Below are 20676 nucleotides of genomic sequence, written 5' to 3'. Positions count from 1 at the left end.
GCGACTGGTTCTCCCTGGGGCCATGCCCTGTGGCTCCTCACATGGGAGAGGCGTGTTCCAGGGAGAGGCCCGTGGGTTAGAGAAGGAGGCACTGGATAGAAGGGGCACGTGAGGCATACCCCTTCTAGACACAAGAGATCAGGAGACCAACAGGCTGCCTGGTTTTACTGGGAAGACACCGAGCCCATGTCCCCAGACCGAGGTACAGCCAGGCCTGCTCACTCCGGGACGTGACTCGTGTCCCCACTGGTAGCACCAAGAGCCCCCAGCCCCTTCGGTGCCCCTGCACAGAGCTTTCTGCCCTGAGTACCCAAAATGGGCTTATGCTTCCTGACAAGTCTGGGTTTCTAACGAGCTTGGCCTCTGTCCCGTGCAGGCCCTGCCCCTTAGGCCTCTCAGACACGCTGGAGGAAGGGACAGGCACTGGGGCTGGGCAGTGCCAGCTTCTCTGTGATGCTCTGTCCTCGCTCCCTTCAGACGCAAATGGCCGGTTCTCCTGGTCTGGAGACAGCGACAAAGGAGGCTGCCGGGAGAGCGGAGGGCATGTCCGTGGGCATCTTGGGAAGAAGCTTGCGAACGGCTGCACTGGGCAGAGGGCAGGGTGGCCGAAGGGGAAGGATGGAAGGATGGGCTTCGATCCCAGGCTTCGAGACCCGGGACAGAGAACACCACCCCTGGGAGCTGTTCCATCAGGAGAACTAGCCCTGGCTGGCGTCCAGGGCCCGAACACCCCCTCCCAGGCGTGGACGGAGAGGAGAGGAGGAGACGTCAGGCCAACCCAACGAGACTGAGCGCAGAGGGCCTGACTGCAGCCGCCGACCAGGTCTGCGGCCCTCTGCAGGGCAGGGGGCCGGCTGGGGGTGCGCAGCTGCCTGTGAGGCGGGCGAGGGGTGATGTGAGCCAGTTACCGGGTGGCCTGTCCTCCTGTGGCGTGCCCCCGGGCTTCTCCCAAATAGCACCCGTTCCCTTGTACTGGAGTCGCCCCAAATCTCTGCTCCTTCCTCCTCCTGGCACAGCCGCCCGCTACCCCCTCCCAGTCAAAATTTCCAGAGAGCCGCTTTTCTCCACAGCGGTAAAGCTCTTTGTGAGATTCTAGTAATTCCCACTCAAGTAATTCATTCTTTTCTGAATGGTCCATGGCCTTGATCCTTCCACGGTGCACTTGCATTCCAACTGGAGAGTTTGTGCAAGCGGAATTAAGCATTAATTGGGAGGATGAGGGAACAATTATTGTTGGGGGTTGGACTTTCCCAGGCCCTTCGCTGCCCTCCCCTCGGCTCCTCCCCGAGGGGCCCATTCCCCGCACCAGGCAGGGAGAGGTGCGGCTGGAACGCGGAAGGAAAGATCCCTGGGGCGGGAGGAAGGTGGAGACAGCGCCGGGTCCCAGAGGGTTCCGTGTCCTTTGTCTAAAGACAGTTTATGGGGGGGCTTGCAAGAGTCAGCTTTTTATTTTCCCAGGGTTTGGTCTATTATCGCTGATTTCCTAACGCCATCATTTCACAGCACCCAAAGACACAGAAAGAGGTCATGTCAGGGAGCCTTCTCCATGCAGTAGATTCAGCTTTCTGGAAATGTACCACGTTGTTCTCAGTCTCTCATTTTGCCACAGGCTGGTGGACACCTCGTGGGGTGGGGATGGGGGGAGTAGCCCAGGGTAGGGGGGAGGCTGGCACAGGGGGCTGGTACAGGGGGGGACTGGGATGGGGGGCTGGCCCCCTAGGGCCCCACCCCACCCTGAAACACCACCCGTCACCCTGCATTAAAGATGCATTTTCAAATGTTAATAATTAATGGTAACGTTAATTTATCAGCATTTCACGTAACGTTCTATAATGGAAATGGCCGCAGGGAACAGGAAGGTAGCAGATATTGAGGAGCAGAGAATAAAAGAAGTGGGGTGCCCGTGGGGGTGGGTGGGAGGAACGAGCACTCCTCGAGCTGTGCATCTTCCCAGGACACTGGGGAGGCTCTTGGGCTGCAGGAGGCAGGGTTATAGTCCTGCCCCCTAGTGTGTGTGTGTGTGTGTGTGTGTGTGCGTGTGAGTGTGCACGCACGTGCACGTGCACACGTGTCTGTCCAGGGGTAGCACCTGACCTTTGGGTGAGCTCCCAGCCCTCAAAGTTCCCCTCCATGGCCCGGCTTCACGTTCACACACGCCGCCAGGCTTGACCCCCTAAGCGAAGGACACAAAGCACAAAGGCAAAGGTGTAGCATGAGGCAAGTCGTGGGAGTCGGCCACCTCAGGGCCCCTGGCGCTCGGCACTGGAGGGATGGGATCTTTCTGCTTCCCGGCCTGGGTTTGATTCCTTACAAGCTGCCTTGGCCTGGTTCCCAGGAGGCCACATTCATGGGTTTTTCTTCTTGCTGTTCTAGGTGTCTGTGGCTGCTGCGGCGCTCTACGCCCCAGGTACAAAAGGCTGGTTGACAACATCTTTCCTGAGGATCCCGAGGTGGGTCACTCCTCCGCCTGGCATCACCTCCCACTGTCTCACCCCGTCCAGGGCTGCGAGGGGAAGGCGGGTCTGCCGGGCCCCTCGCCCATGGGCCTGCTCAGACTCTGCCAGGGTTCTGCAGGCCGCGGAGATTTGGATCTGTCTGAAGTCAGGATCTGCAGGGGGCTTGGGAAGCTGGTTTCAGCTTGGTTTAGGTCTTTACTGCACGGCTGAGACATCTTTCTCACTGGTGTCTCTCTGAGCAGTGGTTTCTAGAACTGCTCGCTCTCTTGATGGTGCTCTCTCCCTGCTGTGTCCTGTGAGCACTTCCCTTCTTGGGTTTTGGCTCAGGAGCCGGTGTCTTCTCTTTGGCTCCCTCTGGCACCTGCCCAGGGTCTGGCTGTGCGCACACGGGAGGCCTGGCTTCCTGGCTTCCCGGCCGCTACTCCCCGCTTGGGCTGCATTATGGATTGTGTGGTTTTGGAAATGTCAGGATCTGATATTCTTGATTTGCTCTTTGGAAATCAATGACATCTTCTTGATGGACAGTTGAAGGGCCACATTTCCAGCATCCTCTGGAGAATTCCCTAATTGCTACTGAACTGCCTTCTCTTCCTGTTCATGTCTTAGGGCTGGATTTCCAGCACATTTTAATTCTGAGTTGCTTTCAGTGAAGGTTTATCATTCACACACACACACACACACACACACACACACACACATATAAATGCCTACACACATGTACATATATACATTCATGTCTTTATATGTACACATGTATCCATATACATACAAAAATAATATGTACATTTATACAACTATTCTAATTTATAGCTGGCACACTCTGGGCTAAGTTGTGAGTTCCTGGGAGGTAGGAACCATGTTTTCATCATTTCTGTATCCTGACCCCACATGGGAGGTTTGTCACATACTTAAAGGCACTGGGAAGAATGATAATTCAATCAACATATGATTTACCTTTAGACTTGAACCCTTCTAGCCATGGGATGGTCACGGTGAGACATGGGGTCTTGTCTTTTACAGGATGGCCTGGTGAAGACCAACATGGAGAAGCTGACCTTCTATGCCCTCTCAGCTCCAGAGAAGCTGGACCGAATTGGCGCCTATCTCTCCGAGAGGCTCATCCGTGATGTGGGTCGTCATCGATACGGGTGAGAGTGTGAGAAAGTGAGAGAGATACTTTTAGAAGCATTGGACAAAACATAGGGTCCTTTGATGAAAATGATAGTAGACTTGGTCACCGAACAGACTGGAAAAACAGGGACTGGGCCTGAGGGAGGTTTGCATGTGTTTTTCCAATGGCAGGTAAAATTTGATGCCATTGCCAAGATGTGGGAAGAAGGGGATGTCGGCTTCCTCGGAGCACCTCTGTTAGCATCCATTTTCCCCTTTTGTCTCTATCCAGAAGCCTCACCCACACTCTAGGGCCTTGAAAAGTTGGTCTAGTCCTAACTCTGCCATTATTCTCATCAAACCAAGCAACTTACAGTCTAAAAAAGCAGGGAAGGGGGGCTGTCCGATTCTTGATATTGGCTCAGGTCATGATCTCACGGTTGTGAGAGCAAGCCTCATGTAGGGCTCCGTGCTGGACATGGCACCTGCCTGGGATTCTCTCTCTCCCTCTCCCCCACCCACCCCCAATCTCTAATTTAAAACAAAAACAATAAATATTTAAAAAAAAAAAAGGCAGGGAGGAACCATCTACATTCTAGTGAGAAGGCAAGGTTGGGGTAATTTGTCCATTAAAAATACACTTAAATGAAATATTTATCAGTCTGAGGGGGAAGGACTTGCTATGTTTAGTAAAGAAAAGAAACCTTAAATGAAAATGACTGATCGATAGATTTAACTGTTTAAAAATTTAAATATTTTGATGTCAAAAAAGAAACCATCAAAATTTAAACAACAACCAAAAGAAGTGTTTTGAAAGAGTAAGACAAAGGATTCAAACTCATCTATTATTTGTATAAACCAATGATGGGGCTGGAGTGGGGAAACTGAGTCACTAAAAACTGAAACCAGGGCTCCAAGTAACCAACTCACAGAAAGAGGAAGGAGAAATAATAACGGTCAATAAATTTATAATCAAAGATGTGGCTTGAAGCACTAAGATACCATCTTCACTTAGCAAAAAAGTATTTCCAGTACTAACCAAGGAATGGCAACGTGAGGGTAGTTTCGTACTTTTCTAGAATAAGTGCAAATTGATTGAACCTTTTTAGACCATAATTTTTTTAAAAGATTTTATTTATTTATTTGACAGAGAGAGAGATCACAAGCAGGCAGAGGCAGGCGGAGAGAGGAGGGGAAGCAGGCTCCCTGCTGAGCAGAGAACCCATTGTGGGGTTCAATCCCAGGACCCTGAGATCATGACCTGAGCTGAAGGCAGAGGCTTAACCCACTGAGCCACCCAGGTGCCCCCTAGACCATCATTTTAAAATATAAGTCAAGTCTTCAAATAACATGTATGCCATTTGATCCGGTAAATTCTTTGTCTATTCTTCTATCCCAAGAAATCAATCTTAAATATAAACTAGCTTTCCACACAGAGATGTTCATTGTAGTGTTTTTTATAATAATGATATATTGAAAATTAATGTCTAATAAGAGGGAAAGGGTTTAGTGAATTATAATGTGTCTCACTTGGTGAAATATTATCTATTCAATAGAAACGATGTTATAAACACACTTTCCCCATAATAATGAAAATGCCTTAAGTAAATGAAAAACAGACTATGTCATTACAAATGCAATGTTTTACAATTAAGTTTAAAAATAAGCAACAAATACCAATGCCTAGAAAATAAAGTAAAAACAAATATGCTGTAAATACTACGAGAGCTCATTTTCTGAGCAGTGCGGTTGGGGTTTTGTGTGTGCAAAAGCTGAATGTAAGAAAACCCGAAGACATCCCTGGTGGCATTGCTGATGGTTTGGAGAGCAGGGTAAATCTTGTGCAATTGTTCTGAAGTCCCGGTTGCTTCCGTTCTCCATACCTCCATGCTCTGCTTTCCTCTGCTTCTTCCTTTCTCCTACTGCAGACTCCAGATCATGGTAACATTAGCAATTTTCTCCCTGCATTATCTCTCCTGTTCTGGTCCTTCCAAATGAGTACTAGCTATGACCTTCAGAACAGGGACCTGGCTCCTTTAGAATAAAATATAGGCTCCGCAGCTTGACTTCTACAACCTGCCCCTAACTCACCAGCCTCCCCCAGCCATGCCCGCCACACCTGCCTTGCCTGCTCAGACCCACTCCAGCCACCCCCGGCTCTCTGAGCCTCATGCCTCTGCGACAGTGCTCTCTCCCCTCGATCCCGATCATGCCCCCCCCCCCCCACGGCCCAACAGCCCAACCACCTGCCAAGCTCCCTTCCTTCTGGCGAGGAAGCCGGAGTGAGCGCTGGCGTGAAAACATTTGCCTTGTACTGACAAGGTGTAGACCTCCAAGCTCTGTAGGACCCACCCGCAAATCCAGAATCAAGCTATCTCTAGGAGGGACAGCAAGACCAGAAACAGTACATTTCTATCATTGTTTTATAAAATAAAATTAGGTTACACGCTCAATAAAAAGGGCACAGATACACTCTACGTGCTGATTACGTAAATCGCCCTGACATACGGTAAAGCATGCTCAAGCAAGTAAAAATGACTTCGTCCTAGATTCAACCGAAAACTGATAGGCTAGCAGTAACATTAAACATTTAATACTAATTTCATCTGCCCTCTCTGCAGGGATGGTTCTCTAGATAAAAATGTCCCATAGCCAGCAGAGCCGATTAGAATCCTTCCACTGCCCTTAGAACTGCAATTCGAAATCGGTATCATTCTGTTAAAAATAGTCGTGGCAGCCTCTCAGTGTTTAAAGTCTTGAAGGCCTCACTGGAAGTTTTAATCGTAAACATTTGGAGAAGAGAAATCCGTTAGATTTGATCTCCCGTTCTCCTTCCCTGTTCACCCCTTCTTGCCCAGCCCGGTGCTATGTACATCATTCCCGTCTTCCTTGTCATTAGCAGCTTCCCGATGGCAGCTTTGGAAGCGCAAATATTCACCTACAGACGGTCTGAGGGCTGTGTCTCCCTGTGATCACGGAGGTGTCTGTATTTATGGTTTAACTACATGGACGTGAACCTCGGGGGTTGGCCTCAGGCGTAGAACCATCCTCTCTGGCCCCCCTGCCTCTCGGCCTTACCACCCCTCTCCTGTGGGTATGAACTCTGCCTTTATCCGCGTTCAGCATCAGGAATGATGACCATATGTGGGCGGAGAGAGACTAGGCTGTGAATTCTGAGGTAGAGCTCACTGACCTGAGCTATGACGGATGGGCAGAGACATGCAGAGCGGCAAAAAGTGAGATTTCCTCCTGTTTTTCTCTTTCTTTGTGCATGTTCCTTCCAGCCCTAGAAGGGCTGTTCTACGGCTAGAACAGCCCTAGAACCTGGAGAGGGGGTTCATGCTTCCCTCCCTCTGCCGAGGTCAGCCCCTACATCTGAGTTCCTAAAACCCAGAAGTTTCTGTACTGGAGTGGGGCTGACCAAGTACATTCCAACTGCTTAGAATAAGAGGTTCTTTGTCAAGGCGACTGACCTTTGAATGATTCTCGGGCAGGGACTGGCCTTGCTAAAGCTGTCCCCTCTCTCCTGCCTGCCTGCCTTCATCTCTGACTTTGCCTTTCCTCTCCAACCCCGCCCCCCGCCCCCCTCTGTTCCCAGACTCTTTACACCTGCTCCTCCTTTCCTCGGGTTCAGGGCCTCTTGACCGAGCTCAATGTGTTCAAACAGAACCGGCTGCCTCTTCTGGACTTCAGCAGGAGACATGTCTTGCCTCATCTCCTGTGTATTTCCCTCAGTTGTTATGACGTACCTCCTGCCTTGGCCATTGTCATTGAGTTCCTGTCGTTATCACCTGTCAAGTGTCTTCTCCGGATTTCAGTTGCTGCCCACGAACCCAATTCTCTCCCAGGTTCCTTGGGCTCTGCCTTCCTCACCTGCTGGGGAGCCTTACCAGTACATCCAGTACCCTTCGTTGTCACCTGCTGTCATCTGTACCCACTCTCGTCCTTCCCCCCCAGACCCTGTGGCGGGTTAGACACTCTATTCTCCTTGACAGTGTGGACCCCACTACAAGACCTCCTGGGGAAGGTAGAGATTAGAGAGCTCATCTTTGGAGATACTTGGAAAAATTCAAGCTCATAATTACAACCTTTCCATCCTTCGTATCGGGGCTGGACATGGGGAACAAAGCAGAGCATGTTCAAAGAACTAGGCTTTAAACTTCTGGACTTTTCAGTTTCTCTTTCTACCATAATTTTCACTTCCCATCAGAGTTTCGACTCTGGATTAGTAGCCAATTGCTTGTTATTTTATTTTCTCATTCATTCAATCATGTTGTTAGCAAAGGACTATTTTTTCCTTCTTAGGGTTTTCTGGTAATTTTTAACAGGAAAAGGAAAAGCAGCGATCTAAGCTCTGGAATCCGGGAAGCCTTCTAGTTTCTTCTCTTGCCAAACCCCACCCCCGCCTCTTCCTTTCCCTCGTTTAAGCTCTGTGAACTAAGGGTGAAGCCCTTCATACGTAAGATGCTGGCGATGATTCCTGAGAGAAGAGAATTCTACCCTGACTGCCCCCATTTCCCACCTGCCGTGTTTGGTTGCCCGGATGGGGCCTGTTTTTTCTGCCAGGAAAGTGTGTCTCCTTTAGAAGGGCCCCAGCCAGGCCGTTTCCCCAAACATACATGACTCAGTCTGCCTCACTGGCCAGCACAGCCGACCTGAAACACACAGGGACTGTCTGCGAGGCATCGCAGGTTTCCAGGACTGTGACAATGATGGCATCTGAAGAGCAAGGCTGTCATGAGCCAGGAATGGCCAGCACTGCGCCCCCCCCACCCCACCCCCAGCAGGGACTGGGGGCTCCCGTTTGCTCCAGGAGCTCAGAGACCTAGGGCTGGCCTTCTATTTGAAAGACATTCTGTAGACAAGAGCATGACCTGTTCCGCTTGTAAACATGTCCAGTGATGACTGTTTAATGGTGCTTAATAATATTAAGCCATAATTTAATAATTATTAAATTATCAGTTCACCAAACATTTTTTTGAAAATGGGCAGGAAAATTTCAGGGTAGGGAAGCTGCTTTTCTTCTAATTGCTCAGTACAAAGGTTAGCCCAAGAGCACTTAAGAAATGGTATCTGATGTCTTTAAAAAAAAAGAAGAACATTAAGGAAACAGACACCATGATGGCCGTTACTTTATAGGTTTGGATTTGCAAGGCTGGCTCCTGTGTGAGGTGGTTTGGACACACATTGAAACCAAACAGCTGCCCCAAGAGTTATCATGCAGCCTTGTGTTGTGGCCTCGTGGAACCCCCAGAAATCACCTTGTAGTCATACTTTTTAGCTAGTTCTTTGTATTTCACCAAACTTGGTTTTAAAAAAAAGAAGATAAGCAGCTCGCTAATCAAAGTCTTTTTAAAATACTTGCCGAACATTCAAAGATGGGTATGATTGGGATCGAGGCATAAGGGAGAACTGATCTCTAAATTCATTCTTGATTCTATGTCTGGCATATGAGCCTGGATCTCGAGTATGAGGCAGCTTTCACACTCCGGAAGCCCGTGCTGACAGCTCTACCGTAATCTTTAAGACAGGTCTTGTGTTCCCTGCTTTCGACTTGGAGGCACTAACCTGATTCCTCCACACCTCTGTTAGGTTTGGGGTCCTTTGCCCACTTGACCTGTCCTGCATTTCCGTGTATCAGGAAGGACTCTTCTAGTCCACGTGGTTTGAATTAACAAGTAGAAGGATCGACATCCCAGGCACGTGGGTCCACTCATGAGTTCGCGGAGTCTTGTGATGACCTCCCCGTCACAGGCTCCAAGCCCTTCCAGCTCTCCTCCTTCCTGGGAGGTCGGTCACCGATTTGCCTTGGACTGCTCAGGATTCACTTTTATTTGCACCACTGGGTCTCCGAAGTGCTCCTAGACCTGAGTATTAGGTATCTGGGTTCTTTGTGTAAAAATACAGTGGCTCCAGCATTTTGGGGTTTTGCAAGGGGTTTTGCTCTCTCTTGGGTGACTGTCCAGCCCCACAATGTTGGGCGGGGTGGGGGGATCGTCTGGGGACTCCAGTGCTTGGGACTCCAGTGGCTGCCACTCCTCAGTCCCAGGAGGAAGGGAGGAGGGGAGGGGCCAAGCCTGTCTTCTAAGTCAGTGATGCCAACATTGTTCACCTCGATTTCCCTCATTTTTTGTGTGTAATTAACATATAATGTATTATTAGCCCCAGGGGTGCAGGTCTGTGAATCGCCAGGTTTACACACTTCACAGCACTCACCATAGCACATACCTTCCCCAATGTCCATAACCCAGCCACCCTCTCCCTACCCTCCTCTCCCTGGCAACCCTCAGTTTGTTTTGTGAGATTAAGAGTCTCTTGTGTCTTGTCTTTCTCTGATCCCATCTTGTTTCATTTTTTCCCTTCCTACCCACCAAGCCCCCTATGTTGCCTCTCAAATTCCTCATATCAGGAAGATCGTATAATTGTCTTTCTCTGATTTATTTATTTCGCTCAGCATAATGCTTTCCCTCATTTTAATGGCAACATTTTCGTCACGTGGCCTCAGCTAGCAGCAAGAGGGGCTGGGAACTGATCCTCATGAGCCCCACAAGCTCTGCTAAATTCCAAATTATGAGGGAAAAGGGGGGAAAGAGATTCCAGGGGTGATGTCTAGCGTTCTGCCTCAGAAACCTGACTCCCTAGAAAAAATTACAAAGATTTCAACTAGAATGATACTGGACAGATTTGCAGCAGCTTCTTCATTAGAAGGTGAACGATGACCTTTTCTAATGAAAGTCTACTCCGTTTTCTTTTTCTTTATTTTTATTTTTTCATTTTTTGAGAGAGAGTGGGGGGAGGGACAGAGGAGAGGGAGAGAGAGAATCTTAAGCAGGCTCCACACCCAGCATGGAGCCCAATGCAGGGCTCGATCTCACAACCCTGAGATCCTGAGCTAAGCAAAATCAAGAGTCAGATGGTCAACCGGGGTGCCCCTCCTCTGTTTTCTGCCGTGTGCAGTGACTTATAAGTTGGGCATGTACCCTTCATGATGTAACTTAACCAGCCACACACTCGCGTGGCCACTGTGGAACACACGTCGGGTTTGGGCTCAGACGTGCCCTCCTAATTCTCAGGAGGAATTTGATTCATGGTATTTTTTTCTTGGGGTTCAAGAGAGGCGTTGAAGGGGATAGCCACCAGCCAGGATCATCAGGGGTTGTCCTGTGAAGGCTAGTTTGGGAAGGATTGGGTATTTTTAGCGTGGAGAAGAGAAGAGCAAGAAAAATGGGATTGCTCTTTTCAAGTGGTTGAAGGGTGGGCAGGTAGAAATATGAAGCTTGAAATAGCTTGAAATATGAAGTCGTTTTTATGTAGTTGTCAAGAAATGGGATGGGCTGACCTACCTAGTATATTCATCATTGGGTGCTGCGTATTTCCGGTTTCGGAAGGTATTCAGGTTTTAGACTTTAGAAGGAATAAGAAGTCTGGGCCTCAGAATCATCTTCGTTAGGAAAAAATAATAATTTTGTTCCTGTGTATCTTATCCTCTGTGAGGTACAGATGCTCTCTAAGTAGGGAATGTGTCCCCTAAATATGGTAATACCATATTGTGTGATGATCAGAGGACTTCTGAGGTCTTCAAATGCAATATCTGCAGGTTTTATACTCTTTAACCTTCACAGTTGATTGGTCTTCAGGCCTATATGAGATTCTTCATAAACATTCTTCCTAAAGTTCTTCTCTTCCTCCCCATTAGAGTCATCTCTGTCCTTTGGAACTCTGTGGAATGTCCTGCATGATCTTCGTGTAGCATTTCTTATCTTCCCTTTACAGGAGATATCTTGTCCATCGAACTCCAGGCTCCTCGAGTTGAAGGACTTCTTCCCCCTACACCCTTGCACTAAGACAGAGTGTTTCCCCTGTGGGTGCCCAACAAGTACTTCTCGACTTCAGATCGAGCAATTCTTTGATCTCATTGGGTTTGGGTTCAGAATTTGCTCTTCTGAGCATCAGTTCTTTCTGCTTGGATCAACTTATGAGATGGTACACCTTGTCTGTCCTTACGTTCTTCATCTGTAGAATGAGCGGCTGGGGAGAGCTGGTCTCCAGGCTCCCTTCCAGGGCTGGTTCCTGCTGATTCTTGGTGCTGGGCTGCAGTAGGCACTAGCTGGAATGGCTGTCCAGACATTAGCATCCTATTGGAAGAGCCTCATTACCCACATGCTGGCCAGGGGGTCACTGTGCTGATTGTCCCAGGCATGCAATGAGGGTGGGACGGGCGTGAAACCCAGTGACGGTGCTCCTTTCCCCAGGTACGTGTGCATCGCCATGGAGGCACTGGACCAATTGCTCATGGCCTGCCATTGCCAGAGCATCAACCTCTTCGTGGAGAGTTTCCTCAAGATGGTGGCCAAGCTGCTGGAGTCAGAGAAGCCCAACCTGCAGATCCTCGGCACCAACTCGGTAAGGAGCCGGTGGGGGTGTGGGGAGTAGGGATTGGGGAGAACCAGGGAGGGGGCAGTTCCTGGAGGACATCTGGGTCAGCCTTGCTATAATCCATTCCTATTTGGTTTCTGACCCTAAGTATAACTCACCTCTTACCTTCGTGTCCCTCTTTGCGTGAATTAAGGGCTATTTGGTCTTTTAATTTAAATAAATATAGAATAAACAGAATAAATGTTAAAGACAAAGTTCACATAGTAAAGCATATGATTCTGTGGTTTTTAACATGTTCACAAGGTTGTGCAACCACGGCCACGATCTACTGTGTGTGTATCTTTAGACTGGCGATCTTCAAACGTTTTCTGGTCTTGGATTTTTTCCCCCTGAAATAATTTTAAGTGGAGCTCCAACGGATATAAAAGTAGATGGAAAGGGAGCCGTTCCTTTGAGGGTGGGGGGTGTCCCGTGTCCTCACAGTGTGGCCCCTGACCCCATGGGGCCCACTTTGAAAGCTGTCGGACAGAGGCATCAGGTAAGTGGGAAGATCACGGGGAAGCCGGAAACGGGACTTCGGGCTCAGTTCTGCCCTTGCCCTGCTGGTGACCTGGAGTGGGCTTTTATGGACCCGGCTTTCCATCCATACCGTGAGCCGACTGAAGTTGGTCCAAGCTCTGTAATACTGTTCCCCGTAAAGGGGCTGCTGTCGTGAGAGGTTATGGTTTGGGGGGATATCAAATGCGATGTGTCAAAAACTCCCCAGTTCGGATTTATCTATATATCCTGGAATACCCGGTGGCTTTCTTCAATGTCTCGCTCTCGGTCCTCCTCCCTCCTCTTCCGGGCATACTTTCAGCTCCAGGCCTTCCAGCGGCTTCCCCTTAAGAGCCCCGATAGGCAACCATTTTACAGCTATCACAAAAGACAAGGCAAAGGTGTGTGCCCTCTTCGCCTTCCCAGCCTGGCTTTTCTGAATTTTTATTGCACAGATCACAGCTGCCTTCCTGTCCTACCTGAGCTGAGTTCACCAGCAGATAGTCTTTAAATTTTAATTTTCATTTCTGGGCCCCAAAGTAGCAACTGTGGCCTTCCCTTTCCTCTCCCTAGAAGCCAGCTGCCTTCGACACATTACACGTACAGTAGCTGAGGGTGAAGTCTTTTGTCAGGTTGCCCTGGCAACAGCTTCCGATACTGTTTCATTTGTCCTGTTTAAGATAACTCTAGTCTAGGAGAGAATGTCTGAACGGAGAATAAGCCAGCCATCATGTATCCAGAGGGCCTCTCCCCAGGGGGGATGCAGAAGCAGGCGGCTGCCCCAGCTACCCTTCCCCACAGCCAGACCCAGCCCGGCCCCGGGGGGCTGTTTTCTTAGCTCCAGCCTCGCAAATTTCCTAGATTCCCCATGACAGCGAGTCCCTGCCTCATCCGCGGAGTGAGTCAGCTCGTGATTCTGGTGCTGCATGCAATGAAGGTTACATAAGGACAGGCGATAAGTGAAGTCACATCATTACAATAAAGTCAAAGTCCAGCTTGGGAGGGAGCTTGTGCCCCTCATCCAGATGCTTTTCCCCGCTCTCAAAGCCTGGGACCTCCACAAGCCTCTGCGAGAACAGGGTTCCTCTTCTCCTCGTCATCTTAGAACAGCCAGCCTGCCGGCGCTGGATGTCGTCCGAGAGAGTCTAGCCTGGGAGTTTCAACTGGTTTTCGTGGGGCTTCGAGGCCTCGTGGGGGCAAAGAAGGACCCAGGAGGAGGACTAGAAGGGTCCTGTCTGGAAGTTTGCAACCTTTGGTTTGGATAAAGAGTTTTGTTGCTAGGAAATTAACAGAAAGATACGGAAGGAGGGGGAAAGAGAAAGAAAGAGAAAAGGAAGCTTCCCATGCAATGCTAGCAGCAGATTTGGGAACTGTTGAAGCACAGCAGCCTTAAAGCTGTGCAGGGTTCCTCCCTCCCTTCCTTTCTTCCTTTCTTCACCTTTAAGAGGTGTTCGTCCAGCTTGTACTTGATCACAATAAGGATGACGTTGTGTTGAGACTTGTCACAAAATCCAAATTTGCTAACACTAATCCTGCATGTTGCATGCAGTAAAGTGTGATTTTTGAAATGTAAGTGATGTTTTCAAGCCCTTAAGGAGAATATCGAGGTTTTGGAGGTTGATGAGTGCCAGGAAGATCTGCGAAGATGAGACCCAGGGCCTGCTAAGCTCACTTTACTTGTTCAGGGATTTGCCTGTGTGAATGCACCTGCCTCATTGCCTGATGGGTCCATATATGTGGCTCAGGGACAGGGATGTGACCATGTGTCTTGGCCTTTTGAGATCACTCCCTGATGATAGACTGAAAATATTAAATATGCAAGTGCCAAGGTCCCCTACATGACCAATCCAATGTGTTAGCCTCATGTACACAAACAGTAAACTCTTAAGAAGATTCATGGGTTACAGTTTGCACTTTGGTCCCTACATCACAATATATACAAAACTTAACTCAAAATAAACAAAGACCTAAATGTAAGAGCTGAAACTACAGAGCTCTTCGAAGAAACGAAAGGATTCTGTGTTCATGATCTAGAATCTGGCAGTGGATGCTTAGGTACAACATCAAAAGCAGAAACAACAAAAAAGAAAAAATAGACCAGCAGACTTCATCAAATTAAAAACTTTTGTGCATCCAACAACACTACTGAGAAAGGGAAAAGACAACCATAGCATGGGAGAAAATATTTACCAATCATATACCTGATAAGGTCCAACAACCAGAATGTATGAGAAATTCTTACAACTCAACAACAGAAAGACAACCCAATTAAAAAATGGCCCAGGATTTGAATAGACCTTTCTTTAAAGGCAATCCACAGGTGGCCAAGACACACGTGAAAAGATGCTCAACATCACTAATCGTTAGGGAAATACAAGCCAAAACCATGGGCTACCACCTCACAGCCTGGGGATGACCATTAAAAACAAAACAAAGGGTCAGTTAAGTGACCGCCTTCACTCAGGTCATGATCCCAGCGTCCTGGGATCGAGTCCCGAGTTGCGCTCGCTGCTCAGCAGAGAGCCTGCTTTTCCATCTCCTTCTGCCTGCTGCTCTGCCTACTCTGTTAAATAAATAAGTAAAATCTTTAAGAAACAAAACAAAACAAAAACCAAAACACTGTAAAAGACAAATGTTGGCAAGAATGTGTAGAAATCAAAACCCTCATACATTGCTAGTCAAAAGTAAAATGGCGTTGGTACCATGGAAAACAGGTAAGTGTTTCCTCAAAGTTAAACAGAATTACTAGAGGACTCAGCAAGTCTTCCTCGGTATAGACCCCCAAGAACTGAAAACAGGTACTCAGACAAATACTGGACACAAATGCTCACAGAAACACCATCCGCCACAGCCAAAAGATGGAAACAGCCCAAAAGTCACATGGTGTGTGATTCCATTTAGATGAGCGTCTTGTCTCAGTCAATCCACAGGTGCAGAAAGCAGAAGACTGCTTGCCTGGGGCTGGGGAAGCGGGCAGTGGGGGTGACTGCTTAGTGGGTGGGTACTGGGGCTCCTCTGGAGATGATAAAATGCTTTCGCTGCAAAATGGGAATGTATCAAAGGCCACGGAATTGTGCACTTAAAGAGGGTTAACTTTAGGTTTTATAAATTTTTTTAAGATTTTTATTTTATTTATTTGACAGACAGAAATCACAAGTAGGCAGAGAGGCAGGCAGAGAGAGAGAAGGAAGCAGGCTCCCCGCTGAGCAGAGAGCCCGATTTGGGGCTCGATCCCAGGACCCTGAGAGCATGACCTGAACCAAAGGCAGAGGCTTTAATCCACTGAGCCATCCAGGCGCCACAAGGTTTTGTAAATTTTACCTGAAATTTTTTTAAACTGCCCTTCAGGGGCGTCTGTGTGGCTCAGTCATTTAAGCACCTGCCTTCCGCTCAGGTCATGATCTCAAGATTGAGCCCCAGTCGGGCTCCCTGCTCAATGGGGAGCCTGGTTCTCCCTCTGCCCATGCTCCTTCCCCTGCTTGTGCTCTTTCTCTGGCTCACTCTCTCTTTCCCAAATAAATAAAAATAACGACAAAACCGCACTTTCAGCTCTCAGCAGCCCAGCGTCAACGGCACACAGGCATTTGTGTTCTCGCTGAACCACCACCTTGGATCAGGCACGCAGAGGCCCTGCAGGGAAGCGTGGCTTCCTTCCTGGCGCTGGAGGGATGCAGGAGCCGGGAGTCCTCTCCCTCTGGGAAAACAGATCTCCCGCTGGGACTTGCCTGTGTCCCGTCCTTCCCATCTCGCCCTCCCCCCAGTCCCCTCCAGACCTCACCTCCAGGATGCCTTTTTCTCGCCCCGGGTTCAGCTGCCTCTGGTGCTCCCTTTCTTTGACTCCCATCCTGGACCAGGTGGGAGCAATTGCTTTCCACCTGTCCTTGCTTCCCTGCCCCTCGGCCACACTGCCCTCCCCACCCGAATGGCCCGTTCGGAGAAGTGCCTCTGAAAACCATAAGACATGTGGGTCTGGGACTCTGTGGATACCTGCTGCAAAATTTAATTTCGGCTTTCAGGGTGGCTCCTTAGTCCATTTTTTTTGGCCACTGCCCTCACTCACCTTCTCAGTGGTCTCTGCAAATCTTCCTTCCTTTTCCGTCCAATTCCCTCCCATATTGGCTTCCTGGCTTCCTCCGTGTCAGAGGCAGCTTCGCTTTCTTCTGTCCATGAGGAAATAGGTGGGGCTCCCTCAACTTCCCGCATCCACCTTCCTCTCCAGAAGAGTCCCATCTGGGCAGGATCCTTCTCCATCCATTCTCTCTCTCCTCCAGGTTCTCCATCCTTCCCCTTCTCTGGTACTTTCCCTCAGTTGACATAGAAGTTGTCAAATTGTCTTTTATCGCTATCGTTCAAATCTGAATTCAGTAAGGGTGATGCGTTGATGTTGTTTTCTGGGGCTCTTCGCCTGTCCCCAGCCCTCTCCTGCCCAGCTTTGCTTTTCATGACACAGACTTCTTGGAGAGATTGGGCTAGCTGGTTTGTGGAATGCCACACACATTCTGGGTTTGTCCGGTTACTTGCTTGTGGCACCTTTTCTTTCACTCTCCTGTTGCCTGTAATTCCTGCAAACTGGAATTATAACAGGAACACAAACGTCTAGGGTTTCAGGTTTTTAATGGGTGCCACCCCAGGTTAGGGTGGTATCAGCCGGCTCTCTCCGTTTTAAAAGTATATCGTTGTCTCTTGCTGGTAGAGATCCGTGGAAAGCAGGCGAGTAACCCATCCCCCATCTTTCCACCGATGTTTTACCTTTGAGAGCATCTTCTCCTTGTTGACTGCACCTGCTTCATCAGGCTCCCCTGACTTTGCTGGCCCCGTGACCCCAGCTCTTCCCACCTGGTTCATCCTTCTTGGCTCCTGTGGCTGAGTAAGGGTCCCCCAAGGATGTCCACGTTCTAATCCCTGGGACCTGTGAATGTGAACTGAAATGACAAAAGGGCCTTTGCGCATAGGATCAGACTGAGGATCTTGAGATGGAGAGGTTCTCCCGAGGATTATCCAGGTGGGTCCGATGGCATCACAGGGATGCTTATAGGTGGTGGGTCAGAGTCAGACAGAAGGTGAGTGATGATGGAAGCAGAGGGAAAGAGAGAAAGACTGCTGGCCTTGAAGACGGAGGAAGGGGGCCATGAGCCAAAAGCTGTGGGTGGCTTCTGGAAGCTAAAAAGGGCAAGGAAATGTTCCTCTGGAGCCTCCAGGGCGCACGCAGCCTTGCAGACCCATTGTAGACTTCCGATCTCCAGAACCGTAAGATAATAGATGTGTGTTGTTTTACACCAATAGATTGTGGTATTATTGCAGTAGCAATCGGAAACGAACAGTTTCCTGCGATGATTCTCTTCCTCTGCACGCCCCTGCAATGCCTGTGGTCTCCTCGGCCCCTGGTGCCCCATCTTCTCATTCTCTGTGCTCCCCCTGGACCATTCATCAGCTCTTGCGGTTTTGACTGTCATCTCTAGACTGGAAATCCTCCCCCATTCAACGCTGGTGCAGAAACCACCGCTAGGAGCCCATGAGCTACATAGAAGGGGCCTCCTTTGGAGGTGGATCAAGTCAGAGTTCCGAGGCCACAGGGGTCAGCAGCAGCAAAGCACAGGGATTCTAGAATAGAGGCAGCTGGTGCTTCCCTGGGTAGCTTGGGGCCGGGGGGATCACCTTCTCGGGCAACTAGGACCAGGCTTTCTCAAAAGACCTTAAAACTGTGTCAGTTTTGCAATGAATCTTGACAAAGAGAAGACATACTGTGGGTAGACAGGAGGCAAATATCCTAGGTCTAGGGGAGGACCATGCCTCGGCTGGCATTGGCAGGCCATGATCACATCACAGTGGAACTTTCTCTGGCTTTAGTGGAAAGTGCTCCTGGAAGTTGCTATCAACAAGAGGCAGCTGGAGGACCAGGCCGAGGGTGTTACTGTCAAACCCACGCAATGTACAGCATCTGCTTCCCAGCTAGGATTTGTCTCAGCGAAGCTGAGAAGCAGTTCCTGTTTCTCCTGAAGGCCAACACAGCACCACGGCCTACAGTCCTAGACCCAGGAAGGAGCTGGGGTTCTGTCTATGCCCAGCATTTTATTTATTTATTTTTTTAAAGATTTTATTGAAAATCAATGGGGGGGGGCAGCAGGCAGAGGGAGAAGCAGGCTCCCCGCCGAGCAGGGAGCCCGATGCAGACTCAATCCCAGGACCCCAGGATCATGACCTGAGCTGAAGGCAGACGCTTAATGACTGAGTCACTCAGGTGCCCCTGTGCCCAGCATTTTAGACTGCGGTTCTGTCCTTGACAGCAGGAAATCGTGCAGCTCAGAATGCTTCTGTACAAGAGGGAAAAGCTAACTTCTGTGTGGAGACACTCAGTTGGCACAGAAGTGAGGCCAGCCAGCTCAGCTTCCATTTTCCACACCAGGGAAGAGCTGTTTTTACACTGTCAATATTTGGAGATTGCTTTCCCTTTATTAACTCAGGCCCTTAGGAACTCTCAGTATTCGCAGCCCAGCCGCTCCTGCCTCTGCCGGGGGTGGGTGATCGCCCCAACAAGCCTGCCACCCTTTGTTGTATATAAAGAGCTGAAACTTTGATCTTGAAAGGGTGGTCCTAGCAGTGCCTGGGGCCTTTGAAGTGTCACATGTTCAGAATCTTCAGTCTGGGGGCACCTGGGTGGCTCAGTCGGTTGAGAGTCGGCCTTGGCTCAGGTCATGATCCCGTGATCCCGGGGCACTGGAAGTGAGCCCCGAATGGGGCTCTTTGCTCAGCAGGGGAGCCGGCTTCTCCTTCTCCCTCTGCCCCTCCCCCCATTCATGCTCTCTCTCTCTCTCACACACACTCGCTCACTCACTCTAAAATAAATAAATAACATCTTAAAAAAAAAAAAGAATCTTCAGCTTGTTGCTATGGAGAACTTCCTCATCATTACTATATCTTTTTTTTTTTAAGATGTTATTTATTTATTTGACAGAGATCACAAGTAGGCAGAGAGGCAGACAGAGAGAGAGTGAGGAGGAAGCTGGCTCCCTACAGAGCAGAGAGCCCAATGTGGGGCTCCATCCCAGGACCCTGGGATCATGACCTGAGCCGAAGGCAAAGGTTTTAACCCACTGAGCCACCCAGGCGCCCTCAGCATTACTATATCTTAAAACAAACAAACAACCAAACCCAGCTTTATTATTTCACAATCTTATTCACTAGGCAAGTAGCATTTTAACAAAAGCTGATTGTAAAGTATGAATTAGCAATAATGGGAGCAAAGCAGACAGGAAGTTCCTGGTGTATCACGCGTTTAAAAAAAAAAAAAATAGGGACGTGTCACACAGGTAAATGGGCCCCTAGTGAGAATCCAAGGAGTGTTCATACCAAGCCAAAAATGCTCTGGGGTTGGGGAGTGGAAATGTCGCCACCCCTCCCCCCAATCAACTGGGATGGGCTACTCATACCAAGCTGCTGGTAAGACAACTGCCTTTATTAGCTCCATTTCCCAGATGGGGCAACTGAGGCACAAGAAACTTAAGTAACTTGCCCCAGATAAGCTTCATAAGTGGAGGCAGTGGGACTCAGTGATGCAGTCTGGCTCCAGACCCCTACTTATAACCGTGACATTCTACTGTCTCTTGTGACAGGACTGAAGGCCTTCCTCTCACGAAACCCTAGTGTTCCAACCCCATGTCTGCCAGGCCGTGGTGGACTTCCTCAGCAGGTATGGGGCCTTGACCAGGGCCCCCATGAAGCACCCCAATTTCACCCTCTGAACCGTGATTACCAAAGGTTCCTGTCAGCCCCTAGAAGCCTCAGGAGCAGCTTGGGGTGGGCTGTCTAGGAGGTGTCCCTTGGGGACTCCACAGGCCAGTTCTCCATGGGGGAGCTACTGGGGGCTGTCGTGTCTGGGCAGTCATACTCTCAGACTCAAGGGAGAAAAGCTCCTTCTATCAAGTTATCACACCAAGGGTTCCTAGGGACGCTCAGATATCTTGGTAACAAAAAGTTACCTATTTCACATGCCCCATCATGTAATAAACAGGGTACGTACCCTTTGAATAGGAGGTTCAGTTGGACAGTGAGTGTGGGCTCATGACCAGACCTCCGGACAGAGCAAGAGTCCCAGCAAACATGGGAATGGAATGGTTGGCCACCAAAACCTCGGAAGCTGCAGCTCACCCCCAGGCCATTTGGGACCCCAGAGATGGAGCTAAGGCTCGGTCATGTATCC

The 20676-nt window shown here is 49.3% G+C and overlaps 1 protein-coding gene across 3 annotated transcripts in view; it reads left to right on the top strand.

Moving 5' to 3' along the window:
* The first annotated feature begins 2373 nt into the window (after positions 1-2373).
* The window catches only part of EFR3B (EFR3 homolog B), a 47949-nt gene continuing 29646 nt past the window's right edge, over positions 2374-20676 (top strand). For all 3 annotated transcript variants that reach the window (XM_044261965.1, XM_044261964.1, XM_044261963.1), the window contains exons 1-3: positions 2374-2450; positions 3477-3604; positions 11819-11969. In XM_044261965.1, coding sequence (XP_044117900.1) covers positions 3498-3604; positions 11819-11969 — 258 coding nt within the window. In that variant the 5' untranslated portion in view covers positions 2374-2450; positions 3477-3497. The remainder of the gene's footprint in view (positions 2451-3476; positions 3605-11818; positions 11970-20676) is intronic.

The sequence above is a fragment of the Neovison vison genome, chromosome 8, assembly GCF_020171115.1.
Source record: "Neovison vison isolate M4711 chromosome 8, ASM_NN_V1, whole genome shotgun sequence".
Classification (NCBI taxonomy): Eukaryota; Metazoa; Chordata; class Mammalia; order Carnivora; family Mustelidae; genus Neogale; species Neogale vison.
Note: the sequence above shows the minus strand (reverse complement) of the source record. Positions and strands in the feature narration are given on the sequence as shown.